Genomic DNA, 12,626 nt, shown 5'->3' with positions numbered 1-12,626 from the left:
TATAGGAGGACGGAGGAGGAAAGAAGAAGATGGGGGGAAAGGACCGAAATGAAGAGGGCACGGCCAAGTGCACCCCCAGGCTCGGCCGTGGCTCTAGTAAGACACGGGGGCTGGGGCAGGAGTTTGGGCACCGCAGGAATCTCGGCTTTTCCAATGCAGCAGAGCGTCCCACGGGGATGGGGTCGCTCCTGGGGCCTCTGCCATCGCTCCGGGTCGCGCTCCGGAGGCAAAGCCCTGTCCGGTCCGGCGGTAGAGCTCTTGTGGAGCGGCGGGGAAACAAGGAACCTGTCATAGTGCCGGCCATGGATGAAATTCCCTGAGAGCTGGGAAAGGGATGGAGGGGCTCCCTTGAAGCTGATCTCTCTCGGCCCTGGTGGCACAAAGCAGGGAGCCCCAAGGGACATTTCCCAAACAGGGACAATCCAGTCACAACGGACCGTGCCACTTCCCAAAACCAGAACCTATAGCTCCCCGCTGGAGAGGGTGCAAAACTGCTGGGTCTGGGCTGGTTTTCAGCCTTGCGTGACCCTTCAAATGGTTAACACAAGGTCCCTGGGTCCATTTCGCTGTAGCTTTTCTTTCTCTTCCTCTCGCCTCCCAGCAGCACTGCCAGCATCGCCCCATCCGGGCCGGTTTCTGGGGAACAAAGGCTGGGGACCTGGGGGACAGCCCCTCGCCCCTGCGAGCCGCACTTAATGAGGATTCATTTCTTTAGCCTACAGACCTGGCTTTCATTACGGAGCCTGTCTCGCTCTGTTCATGGTCATTAGGCTGCAGCCCAGTAATTCCCTCGCCAGATCATGTGCATGATTTTAAAAAAATAGCAAAAAATTTTAAAATGATCCCTTTAGAAAAATTAGTAATCACCTCCATCATCACCATCATCATTTGTCGGTTCTGAATTAGTTATCCATTAACACAGACTTTCTATCCTTCCACGTCTCTCCCAGCAGAGATTTTTCTCCACCAGCTCCGTCCCGGGACTCTGCCGGGGGCTCGGCGGGGTGGGTTGGGGGCGGCGGGGCAGCTCCTGCCAGCGGGGACGCGCCCGGAGCCGCCGAGGTCGCTGCCCTCTCACCCGCTCGCTGGGGAAGCCCGATGCTCATACCGAGGAGGTCTGAAGGCTTTTTAAATTCCTGCCCGAAAAGGTTATTTGGGATCTTTCGTTGACTTGGTCAAATTATTGTTTTTCACTAAGGGAGAGGACAGTGGTGGGATGGAAAACTGGAAGAGGACTCTCAGCAATATTTATAGATTATATTCTCTTCTATAATTTTTTCTTCCCCCCCCCCCCTTTTTTTTCTCCCCTAAGCAGATCAGCAAATCAAACTTGGATGAAGGTGAAGCCGAAAAGTCACTCCTTTTATTTTTTTAAGTTTCTGTGGAGTGTCTCTGAACTCGTGAGTTTTGTGTGCGCTTTTATGTCTCCCCAGCTCTGTCGGGTTTTATGAAAATGAGCAGTATTGAAAGCTTTTCCATCCCGCTAGCTGTGAGCCTCACATAAATGATGTAAATGGCTCGAAGGGTTTTTTTCAAGTGAACTGTGTAGATCTGTGAAAATAATATCAGGGTTTTCCGTCAGAATGAGCTTAGCACTGTACTGAGGCATACCATAATCTGACCCGACACCTCCGACCATCTGCGCTATCTATCTGCCTTCTGATTTACCAAATCTTCACAAGCAAAAGACAAATTGTACTTGATACTAAAGAAAAGACGGCGAGCCTCAGTCCAGCTCCATTTCTGCAGAGAAATGATTGGAGAAAATGTAAATCTGTTTAATTTCGGTCTATAGGCAACTAGCAAAGGAGCTTTCTTAAAGAAGGGAAGAAAGGAAAACAAAAACAATAGGGAAAAAAATAATAAGGGAGGGCGGGAAGAGACAATAACAAGATATCAAATTAAGAAGGGATTTTTTTGACAAGCATTCTAGGAAAAAAAAAAAGCATTGCAAAGAGCAGAGGGGAGAACATATTGAGCTAAATTCAAAATATATGCTGCCTTTCCGAGCATGGTCCCTAATTCCCGGGAAAAAATTACCACTGAACAGCTATTTGTAGAATAAAGAGTGGCTTCTTGATCATCTGCCCGTTCTCTACGGAAAATAAATCGCATCCTCGCAGCTCAGAAAGAGATTTCATCCCACCCTGAGACGTCTGAAGTTGGCCCCTTTCCTCCGAAGGGGCGGCCGGGGCTCACCTCGCCCACAGCCCCGCGATCACTCTCTCGGAGCACCGAGGGTGGGGGGGGAAACCCACTGGGAATGATTACTACAAGGTGATCAATATTTCAAAAGATTCCCGAAATCTGCTTTAAGTCTCTTTTCTGACCTACAAATGACTTCTCACTCCTCGCGACTATTCTCGGCATGTATTCAGGACCATTCAGCCGAAAACAATAAGGGTTTAAATGTTAAAAAAAAAAAAAAAAAAGAAATATCGCTTTGGCTGAACGGGAAAGGGCGCTGGGCTCTTTGCAGATAATTCCTCGCCTTAACCGAAATGGGAAGTCAGCTACAGGGGGAAGGGGGAGAGTTTTTCTCTAAATCTCGGCTGTTCCTGCGGTGCTCCCTCTGCATCCATTGTCAGTGACACTCCCAGCATCACTGTCACTGTTCCGCAGACAATCTTTTTATCTGTTTTCTCAGCTCTGCCTTGTCCCCCTCTCCGCCCGTGGGTGCGAGGAGCTCTGTGCAAGCATCACGGGGCCGGAGCCCGCAGCTTTACCGGGGAGGAGTGGGGGTCCCGGCCGTCCTATCGCTGGAACCACTCCCTTCAACCTGCCGCCAGCACCCTGAAGCGGGAGCCGCCTTCCCTCCCCTCAGCCTGCCTTCCCCAGGGCGGCCGGGCGCCTCTGCCTTGCACGGGTCGACGGGGCAGGGCGGCGGGGTCGCGGTCCCCGGGGAGCGGCCGCGGCTCAGCGGGGAGCGGGGCGGGGAGCTGGGCGGGGAGCGGGGCGGTGCGGGGCCTTCCGCCGTGATTGGCAGCGGCTGACAGTGAGTGGCAGCCCCGCCATGGAAACCCGGGAGCCAATCTGCCGAGCCCGCAGCAAATCAGCCGCTCCCGCAGCAGCGCGGCGGCGGCGGGGAGCTGCGCTTGTGCCTTTTCTGATTTCCTTTATTTCTTCTTCTTTTTTCCTCCTTTTTTTTTTTTTTTTTTCCTTCACTCCCTCCCCCCCGCCCGCCCTCCCTCCCCGCTCCATCCTCCTCCGCCTCGCCCCTGCCCACCTCCCCCAGTCGCCGGAGCCGCCGAGCGGTCCCCATCGCCTCTCCGCCCTCCGCCGTCCCTCCCGCGGCAGCTCCGCCGGCACCGGCGGAGGCAGCAGCGGAGCGAGGGGCGGCCCGCAGCCGCTGCCCCTTCCCCGCCGCGGGGCTGTGCGCGGTGGCGGAGGGCATCGCCGGGGGTGCGCGGAGCGCGGAGCGGAGCCCGGCGCCGCCTCCATGTTCCAGCTGCCCATCCTCAATTTCAGCCCGCAGCAGGTGGCCGGGGTATGCGAGACCCTGGAGGAGAGCGGGGACATCGAGCGCCTGGGGCGCTTCCTCTGGTCCCTGCCCGTGGCCCCCGCGGCCTGCGAGGCGCTCAACAAGAACGAGTCGGTGCTGAGAGCCCGGGCCATCGTGGCCTTCCACACGGGGAACTACCGGGAACTCTACCACATCCTGGAGAACCACAAGTTCACCAAGGAGTCCCACGCCAAACTGCAAGCCCTCTGGCTGGAAGCGCACTACCAGGAGGCGGAGAAGCTGCGGGGCCGACCCCTGGGGCCGGTGGACAAGTACCGGGTGAGGAAGAAGTTCCCGCTGCCGCGCACCATCTGGGACGGCGAGCAGAAGACACATTGCTTCAAGGAGCGGACGAGGCATTTGCTGCGGGAGTGGTACCTGCAGGACCCTTACCCCAACCCCAGCAAAAAGCGGGAACTGGCTCAGGCCACGGGACTTACCCCCACGCAAGTGGGCAACTGGTTCAAAAACCGCAGGCAAAGGGACAGGGCAGCAGCCGCTAAGAACAGGTAAGGTGCTGCCCGTCCCGTCGGGACACCGGTTCCCCTTAGCGAGGCTTCGCCCCCGCCCGCCGGGGCCGGAGGCTGCGGGGAGGCGGTGCGAGACTGCCGGCAGAGGATGGGTGAAACGATCCCGGGAGATTTCTCCCCGGGAAATGCAGCGAGATAAAGCAGGAGCAGCGGGAAAACATTTAGGCTTTTTAATTACTTCGATTTAATAGGGGAGGATCCCTGCCCTGGGCTCCCTCTTGGCTGCCGTGCGGGGGAGCGGGACAGGGGGAGCAGGAGAAGTGCCACCTGGAGCCACCGGCTGGAGCTGGCGGTAGAAGGGCCATGTTCAGGGGCTGAGAGGAGACAAACCCCCTCCAAAGTTTTACCTGGACATATAAATACTGGTTTGAGATATGTCCATCCTGAGAAGAGCCAGCCATGCCCTCTGCGGGCCCTGCCACAGCTGCCGTGCCCTGTTCCTCCACCAGAGCTACCCGGGAACATTCCTTGGGATGTTGTTCTTGTTTCTATTATATATATAAAAATATAAAATAGAAATACAAAGTGAATATATATATATATATATATGTAATTTTTTAAAATATATATCACGGCTCTAAATGAGCCGTGTTATCCCAACACTAATGGCACAAGCAGACGCCCCGGCAAGCAGGGGAGGGAGCAGAGTTCCCCCTTTATCTCCTGCCCAGGATCCCAGAAAATTCCCCTTGTCACACCTCAGCCGGGCTGTCGCACGTCGGGGACGTGGGTGCTTTCACACGGAGCCCTTTTTTATGGGCTAAGGGAAGATGTAAGGCCTACTGGACGGGAGACGCCGCCCGGGAGCTGCTGCAGGGCATTACTGACCCCTAAGATGGGGCCCGCTTTGGGGGCAGGCTGCTGAGGAGGGGGACAACTTTCCCCTGGGTGTGCCAGCCGAGGAGCAGCTGACCCTGGGGTGGGCACCCGGTTTTTCAGACAGAGCTGAGGAAGCGGGTGCCCACCCAGCTCCTCTCTCGTATGGCTGGTATAAGTGGTGAGAGCCGGGGCAGCGGTCGGGGGAGCTCCTGGGGGGACAGAGGGGCTGCCGGCGGGTGTGGAGGGCGGGCGGTGATGCTGTGTGTGCCGGTTCCTTGCAGGCTACAGCAGCAGGTCCTAACGCAGGGCTCGGTGCGCTCGCTGCAAGCGGAGGAGGAGAGCGGCGGGGAGGCGGTGGGAGCCGCCTCCAGCCCCGCAGCCAGCCTCTCCAGCAAAGCGGCCACCTCCGCCATCTCCATCACATCCAGCGACAGTGAATGTGACATCTGACACCACCGCCATGGCAAACCGGGGCGAGCGGGAGGCCCGGCTCACCGGTGCCTCGGACACGGCCGGAGCAGCGGGGCTGGCAGTGCCCGGCGCGGGCGCCGAACGCTGGGTACGGGGCGCTCCCCGGCCGCCCGCCCGCGCCTCCCTCCCAGCCCCGCAGCAGACTGCATTAAAAAACGTCATTAAAATCGTTGTCGCCTTTATTTCGAAGGATTTGCAGAATTGATGCCTAAAAAGAAATAATTAAAGAAAGCCCAGAAAAAAAAATAATAATCAAGAAACCGAATGCCAAGTTGCAAAATGTCTGAGCCCCCGCCCTAATTCCGCGGGGTTGTTTCATGTTGAAAAGACGCTGTTCTTTTGGTTGGGTTTTGCTTTACTTTAAAGGGGTTTTTATATATATATATAATGTTTATTTACTTATTTAAGGGATTGCTATGGTAGATTTTTTCTATTATTATTATTAATTATTATTATTTTTGGCTTGTTCTCTATGTGCACAGGTGACTTGTAGAGCATGTGCAGGACGAAACTGTATGAAGCAGCCTAAAACCATAATAAAATATTTGATGAACGACCCTCGCATCTGCTTTGAAATGACGGTGTCGGTTTCAAGCCCGCCAGTTTACGCAGAGCAGATCTCCGAGGCCACGGGTATTTCAGCAGCAGCTCGACAGGAACCGAACTAGCCGGTCCCAGGGACCGGGGGTGATGTCTTTGCCAGGCAGGGAGCTGGGAGGAGCCGGGATGAGGCGAGAGGAGCGGGAACGGGGCTGGCGGGGCATGCGGGTGCCCGAGGAAGGGAAGGAAGTGGCATCGCCGCAGCCTTTTCTCTCCCGAGGGCTGAAGCTTTGGGGATAATCGGAGGCGAATTTTCTGAAATGAATGAGGGGAAGAAAAAGAAAAAATAATATTATGGAAAGAAATGGTTGGGGCACGGCCCCGCCGGGGAAACTAAGCTTCCTCCCTCACCTGGCAAAGGCGAGGAGAAGATGGAGAATTAACAGTTCTTCATGCCAGTGAAAGGCCATAACGGGGGCTAAATTATCCCAAATCGGGACCTCTGCAAAGTGCCCGTGGCTGTCCCCACCATCCGCCTCCCTCGCTTTGTTTTGCGGCGGTTTTGCTGGAGGAGGCCAAACGCCAGGTCCAAGGAGCGTGCTAAGCTTTTTCCCCCAGCAGAAGGATTTTATATTATACAATTTGACATTGATCTTTAAATCTCCTGAGCTGTGCTTTTTTTGTCTTCTCGGTCTCATCGCGTTTACTTCCCTGTCCTCAGAGAGATGCCTCCCCGGTAAGCTGATTGCTTGGCTCGATTTATTTAACAGCCGAAGCCTGGCCCTGGGAGAAGCCGGGCAGCGCTGGCAGCGGGAGATGCCCCGGCTCCCGCTCGGCTCCGGCTGCCTGCAAGGGGCAGGGGGATTTCAGCTCCGTGATGGTTTAATTCAGCCCTGCTGCCTTTTATATCGGGAGGTATATTCCCGTCCAGGCAGTGACTTCTGCCCCTCTGTTGAAGTTTGAATTTAAAACCTGAATTCAAGGCTTTTACAGCCCCCAAGCCTAAAGCTGTGTTCCGTCCCCAAATGCATGTGCCTTGGTTTTCCCTACAGACTATTCCAGGGATGGGGCGGGTAGCAGGAATTTTTAAACTGTTTTTTCAAGTCAATTTACAGGCAGCTCTTTCCCTTGTGGACAGGCAAATAATCTGCATTTTAGGAGTACGGAAGGGTCGGATCGCAGGGTGGGGAGCGGGGGCAGAGCAGGGGTCTCCACCTGCGTTTGGGGTACCCACCTACGGGAGGGTCAGCAGAGCACTTTGCACCCCAAACCCTGAGGTTTTTTGCCTCCTGAACCCCTCTGGATTTAAGCCGTGCATGAAGAGCCCGGCTGTGCTGTTTAGGCGCCAAACGAGGTTGGGGTTTTACCTTGGGTTTGGGGTTCGCTGATGGGCAGCTGTTCCCACCCATGAGGTTGTTTTGGGAGTAAAAGCGGTGTTCGCCCTCAAAACGGAATCTGCTGAAATACATTCTGTTCTTTCTTTTTTTCTTTTCTTCCCCGGGAAATCGGTGAATTGGATTCAATTTCTCCACCGGCTTCTGCGGGCAGAGTAGCAGCGCTTTTTGTGGCGAATTAAAGATATAAAGAGAGCAGAGAGCACATGCGCTCAGCGTCTGGTAACGCGGGATTTCTTTCCGACTGAAAAACACCTGGAATTTGTTCAATAGGCAGCGGGGATGATATTGTCTCTTTTGACAGAAGGTTTGAGTGTCGTGAAGGATGCGGAATCTCCCGAGTGATCAGTGGAGGGACCCTCCCGCGGGTGCTGGCGGCAAGAGCACAAACCAACCTTCGGAAAGAGTGGCCGGGGCGGGGAAAGGAGCACGGAGCCCCCGTGGGAAGAGCAGCCCCGCTGCCCGGCCTTGTTTCTTGTGGGAGAAGGGGAGAACCGAGCATCTCTCAGCTCCGCTTCTTCCCCGCCGGAGCTCCGCAGGGCCCGGGGCCGTGGGGCTGCGCCCGCGCCTTTAGTTAGACCAGTAAGACCCAAAATAAAAAACCTCGGTTTCCCCACCCCGTCCCCCCGTTTGTTGGGTTTTTTTCCCCAACTGCCCTTTCCCTTCCCTCATTGTAAGTGAATGTCCTTCCCCCAGGTTTTTCAGGATTTTTTTCCCCCTAAGGATCAGCCCAGGCCGTCGCTCTCCCCAGCCTCTGGTTGTTTTAAAAATAATAATAATTATAAGCAGGTAAGAGTGAAGGAGCTTGTATTTACGTTAAACAAAACGCTCCGAAAAGGGTCACTAAAAAGTCTGCCTTGACCCCTCTCTCTCCGGCTTAACAAAGAAGGAAAATATTGTATCAAAAGTGAAGTGAATGGGGAAGGTGGAAAAGAGAAACAGCTTTTCCTCTCTTCAGCTGGGAAGGGGGGAGAAATGTTTGAATGTTTCCGTTTCTTTTGAGAAGCGGGGCAGCCCCGGGCAGGGCTGAATGGGAAAGTCTTGTAAGCGGGCTGGGAGGCTGTCAAACTGCTCAGAGGTAATCACTGCTAATGAAGGGGTCTCCAGCCCTCCCTGGGACAAAGGATGCTTACGAGTGCTAGCCGGGACTGAATACCTAATAAGTTTGCAAGGGGGAAAAATGAGTGAGCTGTCTGTAAATTGATTTTGCAAGAGGAAAGGAAAAAAAAAAAAAGAAAAAAAAAAAGGAAAGAAAGAAAAAGAAACAAAACCAGAAAAAAACCTTGCAGCAACAACAACACAGAAAAAAAAAAAAAAAAAAAAAAAAGGAAAAAGCAGAAGATTTGCAGGTTGGGGAGAGAGCCTGGCTCTGGTACAGCTGGGGACAGAAGGCCCACACATCCAGGGAGCATTGTCCCAGTCTTGCACTGCAGAGGAGGACTGCTGCTGTTTGCAGTGGAAACTGGGGTGGAAGGAGGGCTGGGGGATGCAAGAGCCTTGGAAAAGCCACACTGGCCCCTCCAGGCCAGCGGTAGTGGCCCAGCAGCTGCCTGGCCTATGTGGGTGCTCCCTGCACACCCATCCTCACACTCCAGACTGCACAAGGCTTGCAGAGCATTCATCCCATCCCACAGCCCAGTCCCACAAAAGTCCCTGTTTCCTACTTGTTCTGCCTTTTGCCCCTTGTCTGACCAAGGGCTTTTCTTTGCAGAACAGAAAAAGAGGTGTCTGGAAATCTATTGAAAGTGAAGACTTCTCTTGTCTGGGAGGGCTCCTGTACAAAGGGTCAGCTTTAGCTGGCCTGGAGCTGGGTGCTGGGAGGGGTAGGAAGGGGCTGGGTTCAGGGGGAAACACCCTTGTGTGACAAGAGGAACGTGGTGTGTGCCGTGGCTGTGGGAAGCAGGAGAGTGAGCCGCATTTTGGACGTTTCCCGCATCCAATTAAGGGCTTGGGAGGATCAGACTCTCGCAGATCCAGTTACCCCTGGCTGCTGCGGGGGTAATACCGTGAGAGAGAGCGTAATACTCCCCAGCCGTGCCTGCCCCGCCTCCCAGCAGTGCCCGGCACCGGCTCTTCCATGCTCCTCTCATTTCTTTCCTCTCCAGGAGAAGATCCACGTGTGCTTGCTGGAGAGGACGATGGAGGCGTCAGAGGCCAAAGGGAAAGGGCACTGTGGGGTGCAGGAGCTGCCAAACTTTGACCTGTCCTTTTTCTTGTCTCTTTCCCAAGGCTGCCCCACAGCCCCAGCACCCCAAAGGAGCCTGAACCCTGGGTTGACCTTGGTGTGCCCCCACGAGGGGGGACCCAAAGGGTGAGACCTAGCTGAGGATCCAGGGAAGAAACATTTCCTCTTAGATTCTCTGAGGCTTACAGCACTTTGCACTCTATCAACATTTATTCTTGACACCAGGCTGACAGAAAAAGCCCGTGGATGTATATTCCCTTCTGTCAGGACTGCCTGCAAGACCTCCAGCCAAAGGCCAGGACCAGGCTCCCCTTCCTTCATCACTAGCTGCATCCAATTTAAACTCCCCCAATTTGCAGAAATTCCTCAAAAAGCTCATTTTTACCCTTCTGATCTGTGACACAGGCCTCTCTGGCACACACTTTCCCCTTCAAGAAATATGGTTCAGAAGGAAATTTCCAGCTTGAAACCATGTTAAAGCAAAGTGAGTTCACAAATTCATAATCTCTGCCTCTTCCCAGAGGTGGGATAAGGGCACTGATGCCCCATAATCCTCCACACTTTGTTAATTTTCTCCTTACACTTAGCAGAGCTGGTGCCATTCCATCCCACTGGAGTCAGCCCAGAGCATCAACCCTCACCACTGTTTCCACAATTTCTGTCCCAGAAATCCTAAAAGTTGTGCCAGTCACCCATTGCTCTCCCTGTACAGGCTCTTCTCACTGTGTGGAGTAAAACCCAGGGGACTTGTCTTTTATCTTGGGATTGTCTGACAAAGCAGAGCTAAACCCACTTCTGTGGGTGACCCTCACACCCAGCATGGGCAGGATGGGATCCTCACCCTCCCCACTGGCTGCTGAGGGAAAAGCATCTCCTTCCCAGCAATGCCCAAGGAGGGGCTTGGTGGGACCTCCAGGACTCCCTCCCCACCAGGCAGCCAAACAAATGGTGTCAGACAGGACTTGCAGCTCACTATCCCCAAAAATCTGGATTTGCAGCTCATTTTCAGGCAATCAGGACAGCCTTATGAGGAGGGTGTCCATATGGAGAGCAGACTTATGGGGTGGTCTCTATTTTCCTTATCACACCTTCATCCAGCACCGGCTCCTGACTGGAAAACACCTGGCAGGGTTTTATCTCTTTGTTGTCACAGTACAGACTTGCCACGGAGCAGGAAGGCACTCTGCCATGTCTGTGCTATTAAATGACCTGTCCTGATGCTGCTGCCTGCTGGGGGGGTGGGGTCACTGCTCCATGATTTTCAGCCTCCTCACCCTCCCAAAAAGGAGCTGTGTCCATGGGAAAGACTCTGCATGCCATGCTGGCTGTTGAGCTCTTCCCTAGGGATGGTATGAGACAGCTCTGCCTGGTCTGAGGCAAACCCGAGCCAGGGACTCTTCTAACGTTTTAATAGGATAAGTGATGAACCCCAGTGCCCTCATATGCTTTAATGTACAGATACAGCCAGACTAAATCACTTGAGACATCCCAAACAGCCTAAAGGATTTAGACACATCTCTTTATTTCCATTTAAAGCTGTTCCTCTTGATACCTCCTTTTTTTCTCCTTTTTTTTTTTTTTTAGCAGTCTAATATAAAGCAAAGGTGTGAGAAGAGAGGTTATAATAATCTAGAGGTAGGAGCAGAATGGAAGCATCTGTTTGTCCTGAACACCCACATCTTATTTGCACTGGTCTCAGAAGTTCAACCCCTTTGAAAACTCCACAAAAGCTCGATAAAGGTTTCGGAGTGGAGCCTCTAAGAGACAAACAGCCACTGCTGAGATCTGGATGCACACACAGGTATTGATCAGCAGAACAAGCTTCTCAGCCTTTATTCAATAACTCCATAGTAACCTCAATGGCACACTGTTTGGGGCTTCTCTAGGACAAGCAGGAAGTTTTAACTCAGAACTACCTTCTCTTTCTCAAGACCTGTTGATTTCAATGAGAGCTCTACAACAGCAGAGCAGGATTTGGGTGGTTTTATAAATCTTTTTTAATTTATCTTTTTTTTTTTTTAATGTTTCAGTCTTCTTCTTCTTCTTCTTTTATGTTTCAATCTTCTTTCAATGCCATTAGTGGTTCCATTCAAGACAAAGCCATCCCATTCCTCCCAATGTCACAGACTGAAATGCATCTGCTTCTTCAGAAGCTATTCTTGAAATGCTTTCACAACATATAGTTGTAATACCAAGGTAACAGAGGATGGAATGAGAGCTCCTCTTTGGAGCTCTGTATGGGAGGGTAATTCCCTGTTAAATGTACAGAGAACCAGGCACACACAGGGACACACAGCTCCAGTGTCTTTCAGGCACCTCAAAGAAACACAGGAACACACAACCATTCCTCAGAGAGCAAACTACTGTGTCTGCAGGCTGGGAAAAAAGCCTCCTGATAAATATCTCTATCAGGACATTTATACTGGATATACTCTACAGGCCAGATCGTTTCTTAAGTCAACTTGAAGACTTTATGGGTTGTTCTTCAAAATTTCCTTGGCTTGCAACCATTTTCCCTACCACACCTTCCACTAGTGCAGGTCAGCAGCCAGTCCCTGGAGTCACCTTGGGGCCAGATGTCCCCAAAAGTGACCTCCCTGGAGGGGTTTGATCTCCAGGCTGCCGTGTGGTCAGTGGGAGAGAGCATTGCTCAGGTGGGTGACTCAGGGCACCTAATCCCGCTCCGGTTACGCTGCCGCAGTAATCCAGCCCCGTCCATCAGGCTCTGTTGCCCGGAGAGCCGGCCCCAGCCTCCTCCCCCTCTGTCCTCAGCAGCAAGGAGATCTAGGCAGTTTTAACCAAGATCATCTCTCTAATCAAGTTCACTGTCTGCCAAGGCTCGGCTCTGCCTATTGACCGCTGAGTGAGAGGAGGCTCCTGAGGGCAGCGTTGATTTCTGTGAGTATTGTTCCCACTCAGTCGGTGATCCTTTTTATCCCCTGAGAGCCCCAAGTGCTGAAGGAGTGATGCAAACCAATTTGGTTGTTAAGCTTAAACTGCTGGAGTGTTTCCTGGCAGACTCATGTGGCAGGTCACTCGTGGGTCAGAGGGACTTCAGGGCTCCAGTGGTGGGATGTCCTCTGCAAGGAATGGTTCTTGAGGCGACACTAGAGCCACATTGCTACTTAAGAGCACAAAGCTCATGGCTTCTGGGTGGATCTCATTGTTTTTTCAACATTTTTAAG

At 53.1% G+C, this 12,626-nt stretch overlaps 1 protein-coding gene across 1 annotated transcript; it reads left to right on the top strand.

The window, feature by feature from the left end:
• The first annotated feature begins 3,439 nt into the window (after positions 1–3,439).
• SIX6 (SIX homeobox 6) lies at positions 3,440–5,301 on the top strand. Its single transcript, XM_050975260.1, has 2 exons — positions 3,440–4,011; positions 5,133–5,301. Exons 1-2 carry the CDS (start codon positions 3,440–3,442, stop codon positions 5,299–5,301), a joined length of 741 nt encoding a protein of 246 aa, XP_050831217.1.
• Positions 5,302–12,626: the final 7,325 nt, after the last annotated feature.

This window comes from Serinus canaria, chromosome 5 (genome assembly GCF_022539315.1).
Source record: "Serinus canaria isolate serCan28SL12 chromosome 5, serCan2020, whole genome shotgun sequence".
Taxonomy (NCBI): domain Eukaryota; kingdom Metazoa; phylum Chordata; class Aves; order Passeriformes; family Fringillidae; genus Serinus; species Serinus canaria.
Note: the sequence above shows the minus strand (reverse complement) of the source record. Positions and strands in the feature narration are given on the sequence as shown.

Bases quoted from the DNA above. Each gene is read 5' to 3' on its own strand.
- SIX6 (XM_050975260.1), top strand. From the start codon at position 3,440: ATGTTCCAGCTGCCCATCCTCAATTTCAGCCCGCAGCAGGTGGCCGGG. The intron at 4,012-5,132 runs GTAAGGTGCTGC...GGTTCCTTGCAG, and splicing joins GCAGCAGCCGCTAAGAACAG to GCTACAGCAGCAGGTCCTAA.